This window comes from Panthera uncia (assembly GCF_023721935.1).
Source record: "Panthera uncia isolate 11264 chromosome B3 unlocalized genomic scaffold, Puncia_PCG_1.0 HiC_scaffold_1, whole genome shotgun sequence".
Classification (NCBI taxonomy): Eukaryota; Metazoa; Chordata; class Mammalia; order Carnivora; family Felidae; genus Panthera; species Panthera uncia.
Window position 1 is genome coordinate 8,071,962 of NW_026057582.1, and position 27,521 is coordinate 8,099,482.

Genomic DNA, 27,521 nt, shown 5'->3' on the forward strand with positions numbered 1-27,521 from the left:
TGTGGCAACATGTTGATGGTTCTATAATCTTAGTTTTCTCTTTTTATCTTACTGTTTTTCCTGAGGTCATTCATTGCCTTTCTTTGAATATTCCTGCAATAAAAGGTTTTGTTGTTGTTTGTTTTTTCTCCATTTATAGCAGTCCTCACAGCTCACCTTCTCACACACCCACGAGGCATGGACGTAACATGGTGTGTGGGGGAAAAGGAAGAAACCATGACTTTTTAATGGAAATACAGTTAAGCAAGGTGAGATGGCAGTTTGAAGGAAAAAAGCGCCTGAAGTGGGAGCATTAATGGGGGTTCGGAGTCACACCCCCACCTTGTGGTCTTGAGCCACCAGCCCCACGCCTCTGGATTGGAAAAGTGCAAGGGGTCCTGTAAAACTTTTACCTCTTTTTCTTTCTTAAATGTTCTGAGAAGTTTGAGGGGTTTTGTGTTTTCCCAGGCTTTCCCTAGAGGAGTGTCTCTCAGAGTTGAGCAGGGGTCAGAAGCACCTTGAGGGCTTGTTAAAACACAGGTTGCTGGGCCCCAGAGTTTCTGATCCAGTAGGTCTGAGGTGGGGCCCGTGAGTTTGCATTTTTAATGAGTCCCCAGGCGATTCTGACAACTCCCTTTTCCAGGCCCACACTTGGGGAACCACTGCCTTTGAGTGTCTATGTGAGAGGGCCTGCCGTTGGATGGCACCTCTGTGAGTCCCTCGTGAATGTCAGGGACCAGTATGTTCAGGCCACCAATGACATTATATGCATTTAATGCTTTCAGCTTGTCGGGGATTGTGCCCAGTGTCCTATATTAGGGTACTTAACATAGGAATATTGTGGTGAGGATCGTCCCCCCCGCCTCCCTCTTTGGGACTTGAACCCTGCATGCGTTGATTCACTTTCAAGCAATTTCATAGGTACGCAAGGTGCTGATCGTGTGTATTACTCCTGTTGAGGGTTTTGCCTGAAAAGGATAGGGAGTTTGCCAAGATCAAATAAGAAATGTCAGTCAAGCTTATCCTTGTCGGGGACACATAGATCAATAAACACGTGAACAAATAAAGAACTGTTATGTTCTCCAAAAGTGAGAATTCAAAAAATGGTGAGGGATGTTTTGCATTTGAAAGAGGAATTCTAATTTGAATAAAAAGTAAAAATTGCTGTGTGTTCCCTCTTGGCTGTGAAGGTGAAGTTTCAGCACGAGGTCTACCCCCCTTGCAAGCCGGAATGCGAGTCCAGCCTCTTAGAGCACCCAGTCTCCCGGCAGGTGTTCATCGTGCAGGATCTTGAAATTCGAGATCGTCTGGCAACATCACAAATGAATAAGTTTTTGTACCTGTATTGCAGTAAAGAGATGCCTCGAAAAGCTCATTCCAACATGGTAAGATTTAAGACCTCCTATTTTCTGTCGTATTAGTTTTGGAAAAGTGGTTTTTTTTTTTTTTTTTTTTAATTTTCTTAATGTTTATTTATTTTTGAGACAGAGACAGAGCACGAGCAGGGGAGGGGTAGAGAGAGAGGGAGACACAGAATCTGAAACAGGCTCCAGGCTCTGAGCTGTCAGCACAGAGCCCGACGCGGGGCTTTGAACTCATGACTCACGGACTGTGAGATCATGACCTGAGCCAAAGTTTGAACTTTGAACTCACGGACTGTGAGATCATGACCTGAGCCAAAGTCGGACGCTTAACCGACTGAGCCACCCAGGCGCCCCAAGGAAAAGTGTTTTTATTATATCTAACTGCAGAAGATTTAGACTGGGGAAAATTGCTGGGTTGTTTGTTTTTTTTTTTTCATTTTAATATGAAAATCCCTTTTAAATATGCTGCTTAAAGTTTTATGTTTTAAAAATTATTTTACACGTCACTTGGAGGGTCCGTTAATTATAATTGCCAGCATATTGATGCCTGAGGAAAACCAGAAGTCCATAGTGATCTACACAGAATACTTAGTGTTGCTGGAAGCTGGAAATGTTCCAGATTTCGAACACTTTGCAAGTTTTAGTGGAATAGAAATGATTCGCTCAGGCTCGCCGGAAGAAAACGTCACAGCAGCCGTCTTTGGAGTATGGCTGCAGTCAGCTTCAGGGGCCCAGCAGACCCCCAGGAGACGACACCGTCACCCGCGTCTTGTCCACTGAGGAGAACCCATACCTCTCATGAGACTCTTCAGGGAGCGTGTGACCCAGAAAAGTCTGAGTCAGGCTTGTAAGGGAAAAGGTCAACAACTCCACGGCTAGTTCTCGTGTCAGAAAGAGAAATGGGATTTTTTTTTTTTTCTTTTCTTTTCTGTTTGTCCTTTTTAAATGAGAACGAGGTTGTGATATTGTGGGGGGGGGGGGGGGGATGTTTTTCTCCTCTCGTAGTTGACAGTGAAAGCGTTACATGTGCGCCCGGAGTCTGGCAGGTCACCGCAGGAATGCTGCCTAAGAGTGTCACTGATGCCACTTCGCCTCAATATTGATCAGGTTTGTACCGCAAACATTCTTGAGGGAGTCGGGATTTTAAAAATGTCCAACGTCCGGAAGAAGAGGTTCAATTTAGGAGAATTAAAATGCTCACGATTTCACTTTTACGGAAGTCGCGTAGCTGAAGCAGAGTTCTGCTGGTGAGGAGCAGGGTGGACGCGTTAGGCGTTTGGGACCTGCTCTGTTGGCGGGTAAACATTCGATGTTATTCCCTGTCTCCTCGTCGCGTGCGTGCCGCAGCACTGACTACCTGCTTCCCACGCTCTCATCCTCACGTACACACGCTCGTGCAGGTGCACAGGTGTTTTCAGGGAGTGTTGAAGGACTCCCTCCTATCTGTGATTGAAAGATAAGAGCGGTTGTGTCTTTTTTATTTTTTTTTAATTAAAAATTTTTTTTTAATGTTTATTCATTTTTGAGGGAGAAATAGAGCATCAGTGGGGGAGGGGCAGAGAGAAGGAGACGCGGAATCCGAAGCCGGTTCCGGGCTCTGAGCTGGTGACACAGAGCCCCGTGCGCGGCTCGAGCTCAAGAACCGGCGAGATGATGACCGGAGCCAAAGCGGGACGTTTAACCGACTGAGCCACCCGGGCGCCCCGTGAGCGGTTTTGTCTTAACCGCAGCACCTGGAAGAGAACTCCCACTGCCCTGGGCAGACTGGCCGATCACCAAATTGGTACCGAAAGAGATCACACGCAGCAGAGATTTGTGGAAAACCAGAAAGACATGCACTTTGCCATGTCTTAGCGAGCATCCCATCAGATTATTGCGGGTTTTGCGTTGACTCGGCTGTGTAAAACCTGGCCGGCACCTCTTGGGCACACTCGTTCAAGGTGCATGACCACGTGGTGCTTCAGAGGCGTGCGGCCTGGTGGTGCGGGGCCCGGGCCCGGGGTTTGCATCTCGGTTCTCTTGTCCTGGTTGTGTGGCTCCGGGCAGGTTCTTTCTCCACGCCTCTGTTTCTTTGCTGGTAAAAATCCAAGTAATAGATGTAGCATCAGTTGTAAAAATGAAGATTGAATAAGATAATGAGCGTTAAATATTTAGCTTGGTGCCTGGCGCACGGTGTTAAAGGTCTGTTGTTCTTACTAACCGAAGCACGTGACAACAGAAAATAAATGGAGTTGTTAGAATAGCCTGCTTTTGAAATAACAAAACTGCCCCGTCCCAGCCTACGTTGCTGTGAGCTCAGGTTTGAAGTAGAGAGTATGTGGGAAGCAGAAAAGTCTCGTGAAGCGCAGAAGTTCCCCACGGCTTTACATCAATACTGTTCGCTTCTGAGCTGGGACGGTCCTGCTGATGCGCACTTGAGATTTATGTTCTCTCGTTAGGAGAAGAATATCTTTGCACGCCCGTATTTTAATTTGGTCCATCCATACATTGGCCTGTATTGGAATAGGGATACGATGAAGTATTTATGGGAAGTTTGATCTGTGGAACTCACCAGCCTGAGCAAGAATTTGTGCGAGATGCATCTTTAAAGCATGACTTTGCCAGACTTAGCCCGGTTTCCTTTAATATGCTTTTTTCTTTAATAGTGGGCTTAATTTCTTACTCAGAGCTATAAAGCATTGTGATTTTGAAATGGGAAAATATTAACCGTTGAGAAAACAAATAACTGTTATGGTGTAACTGAGGAGTAGCAGGAAATAATTCCCCAAGATGTGAACCCTAGGAGAACACAGCCATGCTCCCAAGTGTTGGGGAGGGATTCACTGCGCCGACCCCCCCCCCCCACCTTAGTTCGAGATAGCAAATGGTCATCTGGATAGAAAACCAATTACTCTCATTCTCCGTGTTTTCTTTTGAAAACAAATCGGTTGAACGACTGTGCTTTGAGTAATATTTTTCTCAGCGAACATATCTCTGACTTTATTAACTGGATCAAGTATGAAAGCCACACACTGTTTTCTCACGTTTTCAAAAAGCTGCATTGCCGTTGAAGTTCAGTGCCATTGCTTCCAAAGCTCGGTGTACCCGTAGGGCAGGCAGGATACCAGGTGGAAGGGGTGGTTTTCGTCTGGGGGAGGGTAAGTGGATGACGACGGTCGTGTAAGTAGGCAGTTTGGGATCTGAAATATGAAGAGGCCAGATTGCCTGACTCTCCTAGTCTGGGATCCATTTCAGTGTCTCACTGCCTGGAAATCTGCATAGGGAAGACATGCTTATTAACCCCAGATCATCTGCTGGATGCCAGCCTTGTCCCAGCTTCTGTGCTAAGATGTTGGAGATACGAAGCTAGGCAAACACCCATCCTCAAAGACCTCTGTACGAGGCGGTGGGGGTGGGGGGAGGACCAACATAAAACAGAGGACTTTTTAAACACCCTGTGGTGAGTACAAGTGGTAAAGATAGGCAGAGCATGTTACACCTCAGCAGAAAGGGCTCCTTAGCCATCTGGGAGTTTAGAAGAGTGTGGAGGGTGATCAGGAAAGGCTTTCTGGAGGAGGTGACACTTGAGGTGGGTCTTAAGGAATGCAGTGGAGTTAGTCACACGAAGCTTTTTGTAAAGGCATTGAGGGTCTAGTTCAGGGTGTGAGAGGACGTGTGAGGCCATTCTGGTAAGGTGAGTTTGTGCTTGGCTGAGGTTGGAAACGGTGAATACGTGGCAGGGCCAGTTTGCATATTGGTGGGTTTTTTTTAGCATCATTGCCTAGTTGCCTGAGTATGACATGAAAATTAATTATTTTAACACTTTAAGTCATATTGTACTGTTAATGTCTTGTATCATAGGACCTTAAAGCTAGAATAACTGTAGTCTGTTTGCAAAAATAATAAACCAAGTTTTTTTTAAACTTTTAAGAAATTGATTGTATGGAGGTATAATTTGCATACAGTAAAGTGCCAGGATGTTAGGTGTACCGTTGGAGCTTGACTAAGATACACACGTGAGTAACTACTACACCAGTTGAAACAGAGCACATTTTCTGTTCCCTTCAGAGTCCCCCGGGCCCCTTTGCAGTCGGTCTCCACCAGTAGCCATTGACCTCCTTCCCGTCCCCGCGGGTCAGCCTTCCTGTCCCACTACTTCGTGTGAGTGGAAATGTATTTGGCTTCCCTTGCCACGCACTCCCTCTGTGCTGAGGCAGGTCTGTTCATTTCTGTTCAGTCTGTTCCCCTTTATTGCCGAGTACGGACCTCACCGTACGGCTGTACCACAATTTGTGTATCCGTTTACTTACTGATTTACATTTGCGTGGTTTTCTCGGTTTTGGCTCTGATAAATAGAGCTGTTATGAAGTTAGTGTACAGATCTTCTTGTGGATCTGGGTTTCCATTCGTGTTGGATATTGTAAACAATTTCCAGGTCGCGAGGCAGATGTGTGTTTGACTCTTGTGAGAAGCTGCCTGTTCCCCGCAGCGGTTACACCATCGTATGCTCCCGCTGCAGCAGGTGAGAGCTGCCTCTTCTTCACACTGTGGCCAAACTTGGTGTTGTGTGTTGAACTGTCTTATTTGGTGTTCATTGTGGTTATAATTTGGATTTCCCCTGATGATGGTGCTAAGCATCTCTTCATGTGCTGCTTTGACATTTGTACACTTATTTGTGAAGGGTCTGTTTCTGGCTAGTTTTAAAATCAGGTTTTATCGAGTTGTAAAGAGTAGCATAAATAACAAAATCAAAACTTCTGAGAACATTGAAACGCTGGTGATTAGTACCCCTTTTCTGTTTTGTGCATTTGTAGTAAAAATGGATAAAAGCCGCTGTCTCTGTAGTCTTCCTTTTTTTAAAAAAAAAATGTTTATTTTGAGAGAGAGCGAGAGAGAGAGCACGCAGCACAGGGGAGGGGCGGAGAGAGAGAGTCAGTCCCAAGCAGGCTCTGTGCTGTGAGCACAGAGCACGACGTGAGGCTCAAGCTCAGGATCTGAGTCGAGGTCAAGAGTCAGATGCTTCACCGACTGAGCCACTCAGGTGCCCCTTTTAGAGCATATTTTTACCTAGAGTTTTCTCTTACTAGTATTTTTTTTTTGAAGGCAGTCATGGAGTCAAAGCATTTATAGTGTTAAAATATCGCCATCTAGTGGTCCAATAATGACAGGTAACATTTAGGTTAACTTTGTTAACATTTAGTTCTCGATACACATATATATTAAATGGGTGTATATATACATACGTGTATCTGCATATTATTATGTAATGTAAACAACAAGTTATATACGTGTGTAAAGCATAATAAAATAATGAACAAATCATGAACCAACTACCCTACTGCAGAACCAGAATATTTCCATAAGTAGCTGCTTATTCTTCGGCCCTATCCTTCAGTCTCCCATATGCCATGTTACCTAGGAAAATACCTTTCTAACTTCCATCATTTATACTTCTGGTGAATGTGGTTACTAGTTGATCAGATCCCTTGGAATTACCAAACTTTTGGTATGCCACCAAGTATTGTGCCCTGTAATTGACTGTCACATCGCTTTTTCTGGTGCGATATTAACGTGTTATATTTATTTAGGATTTTTCCAAAGGCAAGGGAAGAATTAGAAAGAAGAGGCTCAGGCATTTCATTTTCATATTTTCCAAAATGGATTTGTTGGCTTGAGGGAGGGAGGTAAAATGCGGCTGCTAATAATGGGCAAATACGGTTTATTCAGATGACATCAAGACAGGCCTGTGCATTTTTGTTCCTATGGAATTTCAGAAGAGACCGTACTGAGTGGGCTTACTGATTCTGAGTGCCCTGTTCCAGGAAGAACGCGTATTAAGGCAGCATAACATGGCGGTAAAGGCAACGTTAAGACAGTGAGAACTTGTGCGGCACCAGCTGTTGCTGGTGTCGGTATTACCACCACCGCCGGTTTGCGGTGAGAGCTGGTGTTGAAGACCGAGAATGCTGTATTTCCAAGAAAAGTAAAATTCATTTTGATTCAGAAATAGCTATGTAATTTTTAACCCCTCTGTGTCTTAATTTTCACATTTAAGATTTCTCATTTTAAGATTAGATGAGAGAGAGAAGAGGAGCAACGCCTCACACAGTAAAGATTGTAGATGAATAAGAAGTCAAATATGGGACTTTAAGACCCTTGGCTTTTTAGTTTTAGAATCAATCTGCCTTTCCCTTCCCTTCCCTTCCCTTTGGTTATAATTGCATCTTTTCACTTTAGGATGCCTTGTTCTTCCTGAAGGATTTCTTCACGAGTCTTTCGACAGAAGTAGAGCTTCTCATGGCTCCAGATCCAGAAGGTATTAAATATGTGTAGTTTGAAAATGTCTGTAACAAGTGCTTGGATTGATTTGTTCTGAAGCCTATTTGAGAGTGTATTTCCAGTCTTCATTCCGATTTATAGAAGTGTGTTTTGTGTGTGTTTTTCATATTTCGTGAACGTAGTATATGTGAAAGTGACATCTTAAAAGGCGGAAGTCCGTTTTCTCTGTAGCGGTAATTGCGTTTATTAAGTGAAACATAGCAACACAAGTTACAGCTACCTGGATTTTAAGCGGGTGCTCTGAAGAAGCACAACGGATCTTCAATGTGCACGTTACCTTTGCAGTTAAGAAGTCTCCTGGAGCGGACGTCACCTGCAGTTTGCCGAGGCATTTAAGCACCTCAAAGGAGCCAAATCTCGTTCTTTCTTTCCCTGGGCCAAAGCAGCCCTCCCAGAACACCAGTGTCAGCTCCGTGGAAGTGGTTAACAGGGAGGAACAGAAGGACTTCTCAGCTGAAGAAGCAGCAGTTAGTGATCAGCCTGTGTTTTTTAGGTAAATCACTTAATTTGGATAACAAGTAAAGCTATTTTAGACTTTTGAAGGTTTATTATTATTATTTTTTTTAATGCTTATTTCAAGAGAGGGTGCGAAAGCCGGGCTGGTGGGGGTGCGGCAGAAAGAGAGGGAGGGAGGGAGAATCTCAAGCAAACTCTGTGTTGTCAGCGCGGAGCCCGATATGGGGCTCAAACCCACGAACCATGAGATCATGACCTGAGCCAAAATCAAGAGTTGTACGCTCAACCGACTGAGCGCCCCGCCCGCCTCCCCCCGTACCCCCCCGTCCCTCCCCGTGTCCCCTCCCACCACTGCTGCCAGGTGCCCCTGCAAGTTGTTCTCGAATGTGTTCGTGTACCACTCCCTAATCGTGAGATTACGCCAGCTTTTCTGTGCCTGCCAGACCGTCGACTGGTGTGTTTATTTACAGGCGGGCCTCGCGCATCCCGCACCCCTTGATTACACACAGCAGCCCTGGCTCAGGAGCCCTTCCTTCTGATCTTTTCTGGAGCAGGAGTGTCCTTTCCCTCTTAGCTGCCGCTTCCCCCTCCTCGGCCCTCTTCCCAGCCCCTGTGATGGCGTATTTGCACCTCCTCAAACATGGTGTCCTTTACACACCCTGGCTTCCTGCGCTTCCTCCTCCCACGTGAGAACTTTCTGCGGTTTTCCGTCTGCCCTTCCCCGGCACTGTCCTGTCTCTCCTGACCCTTCGCTCCCCAGCTCAGTCGGCACTGTCAGGAAAGTCCGGTCCCCTGCGCAGCCGCCGTCTGCTGGAGTTACTGCCCCACGGCCCAGCCAGCCGCTCGCACGTTGCAGTTTGGCCTTCGCTTCCTGACCCATTCGTTCTCCCCGTCTTCCTTCTTTCCCAGCCCTTGATGGTGGGCGTGGAGCCTTGGCTCTTTGGAAGGAGCGAGGATGATGACCAGGCCACCTGTGTTGTGAGGGACTGTCAGCTACTCCCCTCGTTTTCTGTACTCCTGCTGACATCGATGGTCCCCAAGTTCTGTCTTTCCACGTGGACTTCAGGTTACACTTTGGCTATGGCTCAAAGCAGGCAGTGTAACTATTTTAAAGTGCTTTCATGTTTTATATATCTTCTGTACTCTAGGAACTAGGGAAAAAAATAACCGAATATGAGAATTGGAAAGATCCTGGGAGAGATGATCTCTGGTGGTTCCAGACCTTTCACCATGAAAGAAGGATCTCTTTTATTTTGTTTCTACCAAGAAATTGTGTACCCGAAGTAATCATTTGAATACCGGTTTGTTTTTTGTGAACACTGGATAACCGGTCCAAAAGAAATTGAATTGTTAACAGTTCTGGCCTAAAAGCAAAGAGGTTGGATGCTTTTTATTTAGTCAGCTTGTGTCGCCTTACTTACTTAAGCAAATGTTTATTTTTATCATTAGACTATTTAAAATTGCTTACAGAATTCTGTGTATACACTCAAAAGCTCCTAGAGGGCCTAGGACCCTGGGGTGGTAGTTAGTGATATAACCCAGGTTTCTCCCTTCATAGACAAGGAAGTTAATGCCCAGAGAAGTGAGTTGACTTGCTCAAGACCACACAGTGGCCAAGTCAAGACCAGAACACAGGTCTTCATCCCAAATCCAGTGCGTTTTCTAAGTGATGGCCTAATAGCTCCCCCTCCCCCAACCATTCCATAATACTTACTGAGCTCTTGCTCTGTGTATGCCAGCTCTTGTCCTAGGCACAGTGAACAAAGTAGAGAAAAATCCCTATACAGTTGACATTACGAGTAAATAAAATAGATGATTTGTCATATTCTGTGCCATGGGGAAGAAAGTGCGGACGGAGGAGGCAGGCGTCAAGGGGCTGTTGCCGAGAAAACCAAATGGAGAAACCAAATGGAGATGTGTATTTGGAAGACGGGGGATGACCTGGGGTCCCAGGCTCCTTGTAGTGACTGGTGGAAACACAGCACTTCCATTTTACTGTGGGTTAAACTGGGCTTTTGTGGAATGGCTTAGGATATAAATGCAGACATTAACTCTGTAGAAAAATTGTGTTTCAAGTCCAATGTGCAGTCCAGCTTGGGGAAGTCCGCTTCTTCTGTTTGAGGTATACCATCGGTATATAATTATGACTTCATTGTCACAGAACTCCCAGTGTCTGTATGTTGATACCCTGTTTATCAGCATTAATTTCAAGAATGCTCACTAAAATCCACCAGTGTAGGTAGCATTTTAAAAATTTAGTGACTTGGGGTGCTTGGGTGGCTCGGTTGGTTGAGCGTCCCGACTCTTCATTTCAGTTCACGTCATGATCTCAGGGTCGTGGGATCGAGCACCCTGTCGGGCTCTCGGCAAGTGTGGAGCCTGCTTGACATTCTCTCTCTGCCCCTTTCCCCTGCTCCGCTCTGTCTAAAATAAAAAGTAAAAAATAAAAAAAAATAAAAATTTACTGACAAAGATGTTTCGGTTCAGAGTTTAAGTTCCTTGCCCACGATCGCATCATATATAACTGGTAAAACTGGAATTCGTGGCTGGGTTTTCTGGCACTTTCTGCTTCACCATGGAGCTTAAATCCCTTACCTCTTCTCTTTTTTTCACTTCTGGTAATGATTATATCATTTGGTTTAATCTTGAAGGTTGCTTTTATCAGTTTGTTCCCTGTATAAATGGAGAATATCTGCCAGAATGAATTTTTCTAAAGTGAACATTATTTAGTAAACTAGGAAAAGATTTTTGTGAGGAAAATTTAAGTAAATCTAATGTAGAATATGATAAACATCAGTTAAGTTGTTATATTACATATTACCTTAAGAAAAGGTAGAGCTAGGGGCGCCTGGGTGGCGCAGTGGGTTAAGCGTCCGACTTCAGCCAGGTCACGATCTCACGGTCTGTGAGTTCGAGCCCCGAGTCAGGCTCTGGGCTGATGGCTCGGAGCCTGGAGCCTGTTTCCGATTCTGTGTCTCCCTCTCTCTCTGCCCCTCCCCCGTTCATGCTCTGTCTCTCTCTGTCTCAAAAATAAAAATAAAAAACGTTGAAAAAAAAAATTAAAAAAAAAAAAAAGAAAAGGTAGAGCTAAAAAACATTCCCCTTTATTTAGGCTTTCAGATAATTATATCCCCATCATTTTGTGGCTTCGTTTTTTATTCTCCAATTGAATAAATTTAACTTCTATCTAATTTCAGCTGTTAGTACTTTCGAATATAAATAACTCCCTTTCTCTGTCTTTAGAGAATTTAGATTCACATCAGAAGTTCCTATTCGACTTGATTATCACGGCAAACACGTGTCAATGGATCAGGTTTGGAAACTTTGTATAAATATACTCCACAAAATTATCTCCTTTGTTTTTTTGTTTTCTAATTATCTCTTTGTTTTTCTTTGTTAGGAGTTAATTTTTAAACCTTTCCTGTCATAGTTTATGTGTGTTTGAAATGATGTGCAAGATTTTAAAATTCTGGTTTTAAAGTAAACGTCATTTAAGAACCCATGAGTACAGTTGTTGTAAGTTGTGTCATGTGTCCTATTAAGTGTGTATTATTTTTTCGTAAATATTTTAAGTGTTCTAGCTTTATTCGTGAATGAATGTTACTTTGCTTTTCCCCAGTAGCAACTGTTTTACATGTGAGGTCTCTCAATCTACACATCAATCCGTTTTAAATCCTAAAGGGCACGCTAGCGGGGATCCTGATCGGTCTGGCCCAGTTAAACTGCTCCGAACTGAAGCTGAAGCGCCTCTTCTACCGGCACGGGTAGGTTCATTCGGTACATGATTCGGTACATGAGGATTTAGTACAGTTAGTGTACAACAAATTGAATGCTGAGTTTTCTTAAATAATTTAATTGCTTTCCAGTATTGTCTGCAGAGAGCTCGTTTTTAGAGGACGCTTCCCAGTTAGGGGCTACTTTTTATTCTGAGAGAGTACTAGTAGTTTGGACAGAGGAGGATTTTTCAAAAACAGCTATAGTTATTTTTAAATAATTTCCCAAAGTTGTAAATCAGTTTATTTAGCAAAAAGACTGGAAATTCATAGCGTGATGGCTCTTAGTAGCTGGGAGCCCTGTAGCAATTTATAGACATTGAATTAATCTGATGCCAGAATAAAATTAATCCCTGGGTGCTCAAGAAATAAGAGCAGCGGAAGAACACACTTCTACTGGTTACCTAGGCCTCATAGAAATTACTGATGTTAAACCAGATTATACGTGTGTCCATACATCCGTGTGTAATATATTCAGACTGAATGTCTACAATATCTGAACCTGCAAATCTCTTTTCTGTACACTAATAGTCATTTGCTCTAGCTTGCTAGGTGTTGACAAATTGTTTTCGTATGCCATCACCGAATGGCTCACGGACATTAAGAAGAACCAGCTACCGGGGATCTTGGGAGGCGTTGGGCCTATGCACTCTCTAGTACAATTAGGTGAGTTTTCTTTTTTAATCAAAAGATGATTTCTTTTGCCTGATCTGTGATTCTTAACCCTCTTGGAGTTCGTGGATGCCTCTGAGAGTCCTTGTGCGGACCATCTTTCTAGAAAATTCACATGCGTGGTCATGCACACCTGTAAGAACACTTGGCCTCCCATTTCAGGTTAAAAACCCCAGGGTGAGAGTGATGGCAGAGACCCGGGCTCCATCACTCCTCCTGATTTCCCTGTATCGACTGTCGTTCTAGTGCAAGGCCTGAAGGACTTGGTCTGGTTACCCATCGAGCAGTACCGGAAGGACGGGCGCATCGTCCGAGGGTTTCAGAGAGGCGCCGCCTCCTTTGGCACTTCCACAGCGATGGCTGCTCTAGAACTCACAAACAGAATGGTTCAGACCATACAGGTATCTCCCCACAGCCTGCCTTCCTCTGTACAGAGAGGAGGACTTATTGTAAAATGGTTGGGGTTCTTTTTTGTTTGTTTTTAAAATGATATTGTGAAACTATACAAAATGCTGGAGTAGGTATTTTATTTATGATGAGTTAATTTTTCATTTTTTTATTGCTTAGCTTTCCGGTGTTAAATAATTAGTAGAATAAAGAAGTGGAATGCAGTGTCAAATTTGTTTGCCTGTTTCAGTTAAATTATGACCTTTAAGTTAGTCGAGGATTTATTTTGCCTCCTTTATATGAAAAGATCATAGCTAAACGTAAAGAAATCATTGCAGATCAAATAGCAGATGTATTAAGGTTTGTTGCATTAAGTATTGAGCTCTAGCTGACCTTGTCTGGTTGTTCACAGACAGGGCATTCTTGAGTAGCCTGGTAACATGGAGAGTGTTCTCCGAGGACAGAGGAGCCACTGAAAAAGTCTGATCAATCCAGATATTAATTTTTTTTGACGTTTATTTTTGAGAGAGAGAGAGACAGCAGGAGCAGGGGAGGGGCAGAGACAGAGGGAGACACGGAGTCCGAACCAGGCTCCAGGCTCTGAGCTGTCAGCGCAGAGCCTGACGCAGGACTTGAACCCACGAGCCGTGAGATCATGACTGAGCCGAAGGCGGACGCTTAACCGACCGAGCCACCCAGGCGTCCCCTAGGAATTAATTCTTAATGTGCCCTTTCATGTTCTTGTTTTTTTTTGTAAAGAACTCAGCCCCTGCAGAAGTGCCTGTGTTAGAGCCTGTGGGTCCCTGTGTTCTTTTGGCCAAGTACATCATCGGGGCGTGTGCAGACTTTTCCTCTGATTCATTCTTTCTGATAAAATGATCCAGGCAGCAGCAGAGACTGCTTATGACATGGTGTCTCCTGGGACCCTTTCTATCGAGCCCAAGAAGATCAAAAGGTTTCCTCATCACCGCCTGGCCCACCAGCCAGTGGACCTGCGGGAAGGTGTGGCCAAGGCCTACAGTGTTGTGAAAGAGGTGAGTGGTATTTGAGAGGATGAGGCGGAAGCAGCTGGCATGCTTTCCTGGCTTTTGTCAAACGAGCGTTCCGTGGTTGGGATTTGTTCCTGACGATCCCTGAGAGTGGACTTCGAATTGCTCCCAGTAGCGAGTGCAGATATCTGCATGAGGTCAGAGACTGGGGCCACGTAGTGATGGGCTCACAAGAGGGGTCATGATCCAGAGGAAAGATCGATTCTCCTTACGTGCAGAGGCCGGCTGGGTCGCGGAGACCAGCACGTGCCCTCCGCAGCCGGCTGTGACACGGGAGTCACACTGCGCTGTAGTTGCTCAGCTTTGTTGAGAAGTGCAGCTTTTACAGCTTTTCAGGTGAGCCGCTCACTCTCGTCCCGATCCCATGCCTCCACTGTCCTGAAGGCGGTACGTGGTTTTTTGTACACATTTTTGCAGTTTTATCATGTATGTATTCCTGAGCAACACGCACTGTTGTTTATATTTTGAAAGTCGCCATAAATGGCATCACCGTGTATGTATCGCTGTGTAACGTCTGCCTTTCAAGATCGATCCATGTTGGTATGTGTACATTCAATTTAAACTGTCTTACAGCGTTTTACTGTATGACCGTATTTCTCTGTTGGTAGACAGTTGCCGTTTTTGCCCTAAAACACTGCTTTAGGGGAGCCTGGGTGGCTCAGTCGGTTAAGCATCCGACTTCGGCTCAGGTCATGATCTCGCGGTCCGTGAGTTCGAGCCCCGCGTCGGGCTCTGTGCTGACAGCTCAGAGCCTGGAGCCCGTTTCAGATTCTGTGTCTCCCTCTCTCTCTGCTCCTCCCCCGTTCATGCTCTGTCTCTCTCTGTCTCAAAAATACATAAACATTTAAAAGAAAAAAAAAAAGAAATAAACACTGGGTCACCTGGGTGGCTCGGTCAGTTAAGCGTTCGACTTTGGCTCAGGTCACGATCTCACGGTCCGTGGGTTCGAGCCCCGCGTCGGGCTCTGGGCTGATGGCTCGGAGCCTGGAGCCTGCTTCCGATTCTGTGTCTCCCTCTCTCTCTGACCCTCCCCCGTTCATGCTTTCTCTCCCCGTCTCAAAAATAAATAAATGTTAAAAAAATAAAAATAAAAAAATAAAACACTGCTTTAGGAATGTTCATATAAACGTCCCTTTATTTGTGCAGGAGGTTATGTGTAGCTGTTCGAATCCTGACCCTTATTAAGTATTGCCAAGTTGCAGTTTAGTTGCACCAGTGAATCCCGGTTCTTTATGGGCCTTGTTGGGGACATTCTTTTTAATATGACATGAAGTTTGAGGTTGTTGTACTCATGATGCATATATTAGGATTTCATTAAAGATCTTTTTTTCCCATCATATTCGGACAGGCACAGGTGCCTAGGACGGTCTTTTCCCTGACAAAGTAGCCTCTGTGGTCCCGAACAGTCGGATGACCACTGAGGTAGGGCCCCCAGGACATGTATTAGTGGAATAAGTAAGACCACTTGCCTTTCTTAAGAGGAGATTCATTTGGGAGAATAGAGAGAATTACTGGTCAGACCTGTTCCTGTAGATATCAGGATGGGCTAGTTATCTAACATGTAGTCATGTTAGAAATCAGGTTTGTAAAATGATTCTGGGGTTCAAGGCCTAGTGGGGGCCGTTGAAAGCCAGATGTAATGGCACTTGGATATGGGGCACTTTACAGTTTACACAAAGCTTGACCAACTTAATCTGTGTTCATTAAAAAAAAATATTTATGTGCTTACTTTGTCCCAGCTGTATAGCGACCATCAAAGGTAGGTGGTGTTCCTTGCTCAGCCCTGAGGACCGGCTCTGTGGGAACAGCTCCCCAGTGGAACAGGGCAGGTCAGAGTGGGTCAGGATTGGAACCTGGGTGTTCGGCTCTGCCACGTCCTCTTCTTTCTCTCAAACTGTCAGGATGAGACTGGGGGAGGGAGGGTGTGAACAGTGAGCACCCTGTAGACGGATCTCAATTCTGTGTTAAAAACTTTTTAAATAGAGGCACCTACATGGCGATAAACGCGTCTTTTCCCTTTTAGATGTTAGTAACTCAAAGATTGAGAGAAAACACCCCGTGTATTTCACAGAAAGGCTGCTCCTCTAGATCCGGGCTCTGCGCACCATAGCCTGTAGGGCAGATCTGGCCCCGGCCCGTTTTTGGGTGGACCTTCTAGCTCAGGGTTATTTTTACAATTTTGAAGGATCGTAAAAAGAAGACAAAAAGAAAAAGCATGTACGGTAGAGACTGTGTGGCCCACAAACATTTGCCTTCTGGCCCTTTCCCGAGGAAGTCGGCCGACCCCGGCTTACGTACCTCCCCCTCGAGGGAGGCAGGTAGCTGTGATGAGGGCGGGGGTGGTGGTGGTGACCCGGAACACGCTTAGTGAATACGCGGTTCCTGCCGTGCTGGTGTCGTTAGGCGCGTCGTGGCATTTAATCTCGACAGTCCCCACACCGTGGAAATTCCCCATCGGAAGGACTTGGTGAAGGCAGCGCCTAAGTGCCGGAGCTGAGATGGAATTTACTTCTGTCGTCTCCACACTTGCTGGTGGGGCTTGCCGGGTGACGTCAGCTAGTACCCGGAGGGGGGCCGAGGGAGGAGTGGGGAGGTGGTGGGGCGAATGGATAAACGGAGCCTTTTCTCTCTTGTATGTACTAGATGGTTGTAAAAAATGGCACTTAGGTGGTTGGTTTTTGTTTTTGTTTTTTCTTCTTCTGTACTTTCCCTGCTCCGGTGTTCCGTGCTTTTGCCTGCTGTGGCGGGTGGGAGGGGTACTCTTGCTCGCCTGTCAGAGTGATGGCAGGATTCTGGGTTAGGACAGCTTCCTTGATTTCCCCGGAGAGCCCGCAGTTCCTTGCGCTGTGCCCCTCCTGAAACGGCCACACCGGAACAGGGACTCGTGTCCCCTGCGGGGAGGGGTCCGGAGTTAGACAAGTGCCGGATTCAAAAGTCGTGCCTGAATTTTACCAGCTCGGTTTGATCAACACCTTTACATATTCAGCTTTAAAGGTTAACAGTCATTATTTTAATGTTACACAGTTAGAAGAGGAAAACATGCTACAGAAACTTTGTTTTTAATTATTAAACATGTTCCTGCTTTATGTTCTCAGATTTTTTTCTGTTTAACCCAGTAAGATGTTGTATTTCGCCTTTTTTCTTAAGTGCATGTTCCATGGTTATCTTTTCTAGTAAATAGACGATAATTTAAAACAAATTAAGTAATTTTCTGGAGTTTCGTAGAATTAGGTTTTCTTGTTACGGTTGGATCGGAAGAACTATCACCATATTTCTTTTGAGATTATGTTATTCCGGAAGCTTTGTTTGCTAAGTTTGATTTAACTAGAGTGATTAATAGTGCCAGGAGGGCTCCTCTTGGATCATTAAATATTTCTTTAAGCTTCCCTATGTGAAATTGTAGTTTAGCTGTATTTTTTACACACACGTGTCACAACAAAATACTAAATCATAATAATTGCCTTTTATTTTCCCTTAGAATTTTGTCATTAATATAATTATCCTGGGTTATCTCAAAAGCACGGTGGGTATTTTTTTTGGTCTAGTTGCAAGCATACTGTTGATGAACTCTGCTAAAGCTGTGTACTGCGGGAAAATTTAGAGATTTTTCTGGCCTTCTCTCCTCTCTCCCTCTCAGGGACTTACAGACACGGCTCAGACTATTTACGAAACCGCAGCTCGAGAACACGAGAGCAGAGGGGTCACCGGCGCCGTGGGCGAGGTCCTGCGCCAGATTCCTCCCGCGGTGGTGAAGCCTCTGATCGTTGCCACAGAAGCAACATCAAATGTATTAGGTGGCATGAGAAACCAAATTAGACCAGATGTTCGGCAGGACGAGTCCCAGAAATGGCGCCACGGGGAAGACTGATTTTTCAGACGTGACTCTTCGTGAAGACAGCGCGGGGCGGGGGGGAAACAAGGAGCATAGCGTCCCGTCGGCAGCTTCAGAGGGAACTCATTTAATTTTATTGTGCTCATCTCAGGAACAAAAGCGTTTCTCAGTTGAATAATTTAATATCAAAAAAACACGCAACCAAAAACTTGTGACGTTTCAGGGCTCGTTTGGTACTTGCCTGTAGAAACGTTTGGCGGCTGGCGTCAGAAGTCCTAAGCGTTGGCTGCCGAGTGAGTGAAACGCTTGCTTTTATCGAAATGGCTACAATTCTCCTTGCTGGAGACGAGAGAGCATTGGAAGCCGCCTGTTACAGTGGAGCGTTCGGAAACCTGTCGCTTTGAAAGGACCATTTATGTTGCCCCGAGGAGCTGATTTTTCTCAAGGTTGAAAAAGAACCACAGCTTCGAGACTTTCATGGAGAACGAGAGACCGAGGCTCCAGGGAAAGCAAAGCAAATAGGATCTTAATATAAATATCACTGAGGAATAACTAACCTAGTCGGTTGGAGTTAGTGTCCGTGCACTTGAGAACACGATTTCCATTTTCCTCAGAAAACCTTTCTGTGGGAGTTTGAGAACGTGAATGTCGCAGACGTGTTCTGTTGTGTTGCACTTTATCTTCTGTGTGTGTGTGCGTGTGCGTGTGCGTTTAGGTTAATACAAGTCGAGATACATTCGTTATGTAATTTACAGATTTTCACAAAATATAAAGAGGAGTAAACTGAGTGTTTTTGGCGAAGGAAGCTAATAACTCAAACGTAATGACTTCCGTTTATTTGAAGTGTAAATGAAAATGTGCACTCTATAATGAACTGGGGCCCATGTGATTGTTTATATGTTCAGTTTTCAGCAGGGACAGTGCAGGCTTGTTAGGACTGTGTGGAGACGGAGATTGGAAATGATTTTTACTCTTGTGAAATTAACCAAAAATCCTCCAAATATGCCCTAATCAGCTATTTCGAAGTATGCCGTTTTTACTTGGTTAACGATGTACGTTTTGATAACCTGTCAGGAATGAATAAAGTATTTTTATTTAAAGGTAAAATTGTTTTATGCTTCCATGAATATTTTGCTTGTCTTAGAGCATATTTATAGATGCAGTACTAGGATCCATCCCAAGATACCTGGGACACTTTCTCAAAACTGATTTTGGTTCATAGCAAGGAAATCCTTACCTAGGAGTGAGAGGGAAGTTGTCCGCAAGAACTCCATTTTTGACTTTCGGTTGATCTGGCAGAAAGCAAGTGGGGGACTTTGTCCAGTGTTTACAGCTGCATGATGGGACTTCTCGTTTCCCAGAGTGGGGAGACTCACGTCTCGGACGTGAGTTTGGATTTCAGAACTGCTTCTCAGCCAGGGGTTTGAAAAATGATGTGGAATTGATTTCATTCTCTAGGTTCTCTGAACAAGAGGGCAACGTAGACCAAAAATCTGGGCCTTTAACATTGATGAAGGTTGTGTTAAACAGTGTTTAATTTTTATTCTGTTTTCCTTTGTACTGTTGAAAAAACTCAGAGAAGCGCCTGTTTAAGTGTCACGGAACTTTCTTTTACTTTGCGCCTGTAAAATGCAGTCTGTGTAAAATGGGATCCCGAGGAAACACTAGCCACACCCGTTCATCACCACGAAGCCTCAGCCTGCTTTGGGGGCATGTTCCGACCACCCTGCTCACCGACCCCACCATGTTCCAGGTTCCTTAAAACAGAGCATACTGTGTATGTTATCTGTGATGATGAATCAAACAAACTGGATTAAACTTAAAATATAAAAGAGCTTTACATTTTCTGTAGTTACACTGATTATTTAAGTTCAGTTAGATACAGCATAGGGAGAAATAATCATCCTCTTCTTTGTACTCTGAGTTGTAAATAGACTGGTTTTTCGACACATTCGGTTTATAAATCCTGTTTTGACCTACATCTCCATAACGTATTCTCCACGGCCTGTGTCCTGTGCTCCTGCACCTGCTGTCCACAGCCTCTGTTTGGGAACCAGAAACCTGCCTCAGAAAGGTCCAGTGTCGAGGTCCAGTGTTCGTTGCCTCTTTAATCCAGATGGTCTTTACTGGAGATGTTTATGTAGGTCATATCTGAACCCTTCTGCATTATTAAGTATCTTCTATTTTTTCTCTTAAAAAAAAAAAATGTCTCTTCCAGCTTTTATGTCGCAACGACGCAGTAAGAAGACCGTTGGGCAGGGCCCTTGGGCTGCCAGGTCCGCACTCACTAGGCAGGTGACGTGGCCAAGACATTTGGTTTCTCTTCAGTCTCGGCGTCTGCCTGTAAACTAAGGGGGTTTTGGGTGACAGAGCCCAACAGATTTTTGGCTGATGAGGGCGTGTGTGTGCGCGTGTGTGTGAATGGCGGTGTGGGATGTAGCGCTTGATAGAGGGCCCCAGTCCTGCGACACCTCGCGCTGATGGCGCCGAAGGAGAGCGCCCGCGGCAGCCGTGGGCTCCCCTAGATCTGGGATCTCTCCTGAGTGCTGCATTTGAGAGGCTGCGGTGGCCGCGTGGTTGACTTTTGAGGTGCGGTTCTGAACGGAGCGGACTGCGTCCGTCTGCTTGGTGCTGCCTGGCGACCAAACGGGCATCTCCCCAAGGAGTCCAGCGAGCAAGCTTGACCGAGATCCGTCAGCGAGTCTTAGGACAGACAGTGTTCCAGAGACGTGTGAGGACCACTCGGTTAAGACCGCGAAGTCCATGGCGGTACCTTCTCTTGAACGGGGACTGACTTGCACTCCCAGTTGCCCTCTGTGTCCCCAGATTGCCGTTATTTACAAGTAGGACATCCACTTTAAGATTTGCCTTTTAGGATAGACCGAGTGTTTCTTTTAGAGCAGTAAACGTCCATTTTAGCCACGTTTGGGTCCAATTTGGATTCCCGCTTACGCACACGTATTTAACATCGATGTTTTTATAACGCAAAACTCTCTTTAAGAAATCTTTCCAAGCAGCCGTGTGCCTAAAATGGCAAAAAATACTAAACACCGGTGTTTCCTGCCTCCTGCTGTGTGTGTCACTTTTCCAGTAAAGTCCTGTTTACTTTGTAATCGTCCCCTTTTGAAAGCTGTGTTCTGTAGGCTTGGGGCCTCGGTTCAGTTTCTAAGCCATCTAGACGACTCTGTCTCTCCCGTGCGGGGGCCGCGTGTCCCGGCGTGTTTGGTTCGGGTTCTGTGCGCTGTGCGCACTCTCACCAGAGCGCAGAGACAGCGGGCAGTGTCGGAGTCCGGCAGTTTGCAACGAGAACACTTGCGCTAACTGGCTTCAGGGTTGACAGCTGTGGAGAGCTTCGGGCCTCGACTTGAATCACTGGCCTTTGTTTCCGTTTTCTTACACCTGCATTGGGCGTCTTCCCTCAGAATTGTGGGGAGGAAGCGTGGCAGGGGTCGTGAGCAGTTACTCTGTTTCCCCTCCCATCCTCTTAACCCGCTTGGGACCTTAGGGACCAGGTCGAGAAAGTTCTTTAAGTTCGAAAGGAAGGGACTGTCAAAAACTCGTGATCCTCTTTGTATCTGCAGGTGGATTAGACAAGCCAGCTGATATCAAGTAGAATAAATCAAATACGAATTTGTGAGTCTTAGGTGTTAACGAGGAAGGTTATGTATATAGCGTAGAGTTAATGTAGGGGAAAAAAATCTTTTGTCGAGCAAGCCCATTTCTGCTAGTCTTTTCATATAACAATAGCTGAGTGCTTTGATGCCAATTTAAGTCCCTATCGTCGGGGTCAGCCAGGCACACCGCTCCCCTCAGTAGACTTCATAAACACAGCTGTCATCAGCCCGCTTATGCGGGGAGTATTTTCCTTTCGTTGTAGTCTGCACACCAGAGGTAGAGAAGGTGTTCTAACACCATCACGATGGGCTGCTTTGGGGATGAGAAATTTGAGTGCCAACGATTCCCATTTCGAGATGTCAGCAGTTTTCAAAAACATTGGTGTTCGAGATCTTTGCCTCCTGGGCCAACCATGGGCACCTTGGTTTCGAGTGCCCCCTGCTGACGGTCAGGAGGTGGCAGGTGTGACGCTGGCTGGCTCCGTGACCTCTCTCCAGGGCAGTGCGTTGTTGACGTAGCAGCCCCCCCTTTAAGAAATGTGTTTATCTTGCTGTTCGACACGTATTTTGTATATATGAAATGGCAGCTTCTAGTTTCTAGTTGGATTCGTCTTCTCTCGTTTCTATAGAACTCGCCGATCACCCAGGACCGGTTGCTTTTCGATGGTGGAATTTGGAAGGGGCGCCAAGTTCGGCTCTTCTGTGAATCCATCCCGACTTCAGAGATTGAATTTAATCTCACCGCAATGTTGTGTACTCGTTGCTAAGTTTCCTAGTTTCCCCTAAGGTAATTTTGGATGTGAGTACTTTAAGAATACCGATGCTGTATGAGTATTTTTGTGGAAATGTAACTTTTTGTCAGTGTGACTGTTGAAAATATTATGAAATGAAGAGAACTCTTGAAGAAAAATATTTACTCTTTGGAGTTTGCTTTAAACACTATTGTCTTTCGCCAAGAACTGTTCCCAAAACCTGTATAAAATACGTTTGGGGGTGGGGTGTAGGTCTGTGTCAGATCCTGTTTACGAGAAACAGTGTTCCTATGATCTGGGTCCTCGCGATAGCAAATCGTGTATCCACCTGCTCTCGGATATGCAGGGCATGTAATTTTAAAATGTGCCACTCCTGCCCCCTTTAGGGCATGAATCACTCTATTATCCCTACAATGTGGACTTGTGGCAAACATACCTTGCTGTTTCGGTCTTAGGGACCTAGTTAAATACTTGATAAATCTGTTCTATTTGGAGGAATATTTTTAGCTTTATAAAAGAGGTATTTTAAAGAAACACTTTCATATGTTTATTTTTGAGACACACACACACACACACACACACACACACACACACACACAGCACAAGCCAGGGAGGGGGAGAGAGAGAGGGAGACAGAATCTGAAGCAGGCTCCAGGCTCCGAGCTGTCAGCACAGAGCCCCATGTGGGGCTCGAACTCATGAACCGCGAGACCATGACCTGAGCTGAAGTCGACACTTAACCGACTGAGCCACCCAGATGTCCTGTTAAACGCTTTTAAAGGCAACGCTTTAAAAGAGGTTTTGATGTGACAGATGTCACTACATCACCATCCACTTTGAGCTGCCAGGGGAAAGTCCCATCATGCTCCACACAGGGCTCTTGTGAAGGAGGGCCAGCAGCCTCTGTGAGATGCTTTCTGTGAGTGACCCGGGGCTCGTGGCGCCTGGGCGCTCTGTCACCCTCAGGGCCCCTCGGAGAGGCGCTTGTTACAGTCCCCGGTTTCCAGAGGAGGAAGCAGGTTCAGAGAAGTCCAGGGAACCTTTCCCAAGGTCACACGGCTTGACTCCCAGACCCCATGCCCATCCTAAGACATCACTGCAGGGGAACTTGCACAGTTGTCTGAGTTAGTGAGAACTCGTCACTCGTTAGGAAACTAAGAAAGGAATTTTGCTAGAAGATGGAGATCCACGACCCTTCGAGGACTTGAGCCCAAGGGAAGGACAACTTGCTTCTCCGTCTCTCCCCTGCACTGCCAGCTTCTCTCCCCTCACCTGGCTCAGCACCGGCCGCGCTAGTCATTCGGTTCTGTCGCATCCCTGGCTGCAGGGGTTGGAGCCACTTGGAGATTTTTTTTTTTTAATGCTGAAGCTCAGGTTCCACTCTGCACCAATTAAATAAAAATCTGCGAATGGGGCTAAGTCAGGGTCTCTCCACCTTAGCAATCTTGACATTTGGGGCTGGATAATCCATCGTCGAGGGGGCTTCTTGGGCATTTTAGGGTGTTTAGCAATATCCTTGGCCTGACCCAGTAGATGCCAGTAGCACCCGCCCCCCAGTCGTGAAAGCCAAAGACGTCTGCAGGTATGGCCAAGTGTCCCCTGGGCGGCAGAACCCGCCTGGGACAGACCACAGGGAGGTCATGTGCAGCCTGGAGCGAGAACAGGGCCTAAGAGCCTTCCTACATTCCTTTCTAGAATGCTCTGCCTGCTTCCTCCTGATCACAGCTTAAAGGTTACCATTTTCAGACCGGGCCAGCCACCCTACCTACTTCATTCTCCGTCCCTGCACACCCTCCTTAAAACATAACAAACGTTTGTGGTCCTTCTCACGAACCCACACGGACTTGTTTCACTCCTGATTGTCTGACCCCCTCCGTGAGGGCAGGGTGCGCATACACCTGGTGCCTGGCACAGGCCTTGCCCAGAACCAAGGCATCAGGGCCTAGTGAATGGATGAGCGAGCGAACGAACGAATGAACCTTAGGGGTCATATAACCCTCTGGTCACTGTGCCGTTGAGAACGAAGCCCAGAGAGGCAAAGTTAGGCGCCCAAGATCACACGATTTAGTACTTGAAGTCCTTTATTCGATGCAATTTTACTCTTTTCCTGGTTCTAGCAGTACTTAAGAAGTAATACAAATATATAACTATATGTAAAATAGATGAAAATGCAATTTCTGTTCGGTATTCACTATGTGCCGACTGTGTTCAGCACTCAACCATGGGGCGTCCACACTCCGCATCAGCCGGGGCCCTGGCAGGAGGCAGACGGCCACTCAGGGTGCCCAGGAGGCTGTAAGGAAGGGACTGACTCAGCAGAGGTGGGCGGGGGCTGGGGAGACCCACAGGGACCTTGGTGTCCCTTTCACTTTCAGCTCTGGGTCTGTCCTGGGCCTCAGCCAGGAGGCGGTGGTGATTTCTCGCTTTTTGAGCAACACCGAGGCAACATTAAGCCTCACTGCGGGCCTGGAGGGAAGAGGGAGAGAGAGGTTCTCAGAGCCTGCCTCCGAAGGAGAGGGGGTGCCCGACACAGCAGTGGCCTCACACAGCCAAGTAGTCAGAGGGGCCGGAGGGACAAATCCCCTCTCCCCCCACCTCCCATCTGCTGCCAGAGCCCCTGGGTGGGGGGCAGCTGTGAGCCACCGGGCTTTCCAGCATCCTCTCACCTGTATCCGTGCTCTGCAGGTGACGAAACCGATGCTTAGGAGAAGTGACCCACCCACAGCCACACCATCTGCTAGTCCGGGAACACTGGTCACTAATGACAGATGAAACCCCCCCAAATCCCAACCGCTTTTCATTCACATCAAGTCCAGCAGGTGCTCCCGATGTCTGGCAGCTCTCCTCTAGGGTACTGGAGGACCCCAGGCTCCCCCCATCTTGTGGCTCTGCCTGCCCCCCCCCCCCCCCACCAAGGCGGGGATTGAGGAGGCCAGCCTCGAAGCTGGGGACGTTTGCCCGCAGGCTATTGGTCCGAATCCTGTCACGTGACCACGCCCAGCACGAAGCCACCCTGGCAGTGTGGCCTTGCTGTGAGCCTAGGAGGGAAGAAGGAAGTCGGGGTCTGGGGGCGGGGGTGCTGGCCACGCCGCTGCAAGAATGTGGCTGCGGACCCGTGCTGTTAGCGCCTACCGAGTGGAGTTATAAGCAGTTCGTTGCATTCCAACGTTAATTTGCCGCCACCAGAATTGGATTTTTGTTTTCCTCCCTGGCTTGTTTACACTCCTGAAAGCGGTTCCACGTGGTGCAGTTTGAATTCAGCAGAAAGATGTGCCGAGTAATGAGGCAGGATGGTGTCACGTCACCGTCCTCCAGAGTCGTCCGCGTCACTGGAGGATCTTTTAAAACTTTTAAAAGAAACTCAGGCCACACCCAAGACCAATAAAATCACAACACCTGGGGCTTTTTTTTTTTTTTTTTTTTGACGCTTCCCGGGTGACTCGTGTGCAGGCAAGTTTGGGAGCCACTGGTATAGTGGCTAAGAATGTAGATTTTATTTTATTTTTTAAGTTTATTTATTTTGAGAGAGAGAGAACGTGCGGGGAAGGGGCAGAGAGAGAGAGGGTGGGGCGGGACCGACAATCCGAAGCAGGCTCCCTGCGCGGAGGGCAAAGAGCCCCATGCCGGGCTCGAACTCACAAACCGTGAGATCTTAACCTGAGCCAAAATCAAGAGTCGGACACTTAACTGACTGAGCCACCCAGGCTCCTCAAGAATCTAGATTTTAGAGAGTCAGGCTGCCTAGGGCCCAACCCAGGCTTCAGTACTTGTTAGCTGTGTGGCCTTGGGGAAGTTGCTTGACCTCTCTGGGCTTCAGTTTCCTCCTGTACAGCGATAATAATATGGTTATTATGAGGATTGTGTGAGTTAATAGGCGCAGAGTGCTTAGAATAGTGTCTCACACACTGTGTAAGTATCATGTGAGCATTAGATGTTTCCTGAATGCCTCCTATGTGCAATGTCCCAGGCTAGAGATGAAAGATGTCCCCTTGCTCTTGGGGAGCTCAGAACCCAGTGGGAAGACATCGATTAGACACAATCATTCCAGCCATTTGTCCCTTATCAAATGGAAATCAATGTTTTGCTCTTGAGAAATCAAGTAATATATCACAAAGCCAAAGAAAGGAGCAGACGCTACCCAGAGAGGTTTTAGAATTGGAATACCTGCTTCTGAAGACACCACTCGGGTCTCTCTCCCCACAGCCATTCAGAGACCTGGCTTCCCAGGCATTAAACACAGATCTGGGGAAGCCTTGGGATCGCTGCGGGGAGCCGGCTCCCTTTTTAGCCTCGTGTTCAGGATTGCCTGGTTACAGGGGAATTTGACTTAAGGGGTGCATCCTGGGTAGCATTTGGAAATAAAAGTCAAAGAGGGTGCTGGAGTCAAAGTCTTTCGGGTTTGGGGACAGCCGAGAAAAATGAAACCTCTCACGTCCTTAGAGGAAGAATTTCTAGGCTCTCAGCAGAGGGCAAAATATGCTTTTAAATTTAGATTCCACTGAGGTATAAAGGGAAACAGGACCGCTTGGTGCAAGGTACTAGGCTTTTTTTGTTTTTTTTTTAATGTTTATAGAGAGTGAGCATGAGCTGGGGAGGGGCAGAGAGAGTGGGAGACACAGAATCTGAGGCTGACTCCGGGCTCCAAGCTGTCAGCACAGAGCCTGACAAGGGGCTTGAACTCACAAGCTGTGAGATCGTGACCTGAGCCGAAGTTGGACGGATGCTTAACCGACTGAGCCAGCCGGGTGCCCTGCAAGGTTCTGGTTCTGCTTCCAAAACCCTAATGGGAGCATTTGTCAGCCCAGATGTGGCCCAATTAATTTTAGAGGGCTGGAGACCTCAAGGCTATTACTCCAGAATGCCTTTAATATTTGGGACAAGTTAGGCACAATCCCCCTCTCCACTCCACTCTATTTTCATTTCAGTATCAGTGGCAACAACTCCACGGTGAGAAATCTCCCTTCATTTATGAGGGACTCTCCTGGAGCCCCATAAACACCCCTCTTTTCCATTTCAGTATGAACCAAAGTTTTACTTTTTTTAAATTTTCCCCTTCAGCACATACAATTTTCTTCAAAGCCCTTTTTATTGTTTTCTTTAAGTTTATTGATTTATTTTGAGAGAGGAGAGAGCACGAGCAGGGGAGGCGCAAAGAGAGAGGGAGAGAGAGAACCCCAAGCAGTCCCCTCGATGTCAGCGCAGAGCCCGAGGTGGGGCTCGAACTCACAAACCGTGAGGCCATGACCTGAGCTGAAACCACGACTCGGTCGCTTAACCGACTGAGTCATCCAGAGGTCCCTTCAAAACCCTTCTTAATAATCTTCA

The 27,521-nt window shown here is 46.4% G+C and overlaps 1 protein-coding gene across 3 annotated transcripts in view; it reads left to right on the forward strand.

Annotated features, from left to right (window-relative positions):
• Nucleotides 1-22,688, forward strand: part of ATG2B (autophagy related 2B) — a 74,325-nt gene extending 51,637 nt beyond the window's left edge. The window contains exons 32-42 of one of the 3 annotated variants that reach the window (XM_049612201.1): nt 140-248; nt 1,170-1,364; nt 2,349-2,450; nt 7,560-7,638; nt 7,947-8,154; nt 11,361-11,430; nt 11,799-11,881; nt 12,435-12,556; nt 12,809-12,963; nt 13,834-13,983; nt 22,074-22,688. In XM_049612201.1, the coding sequence (XP_049468158.1) occupies nt 140-248; nt 1,170-1,364; nt 2,349-2,450; nt 7,560-7,638; nt 7,947-8,154; nt 11,361-11,430; nt 11,799-11,881; nt 12,435-12,556; nt 12,809-12,963; nt 13,834-13,983; nt 22,074-22,211 (1,411 nt within the window). In that variant the 3' untranslated portion in view covers nt 22,212-22,688. Of the gene's footprint in view, nt 1-139; nt 249-1,169; nt 1,365-2,348; nt 2,451-5,390; nt 5,484-7,559; nt 7,639-7,946; nt 8,155-11,360; nt 11,431-11,798; nt 11,882-12,434; nt 12,557-12,808; nt 12,964-13,833; nt 13,984-17,635; nt 18,623-22,073 lie in introns of those variants that run through there. The other 2 variants (XM_049612200.1, XR_007453598.1) reach the window with 2 other exon arrangements.
• Nucleotides 22,689-27,521: the final 4,833 nt, after the last annotated feature.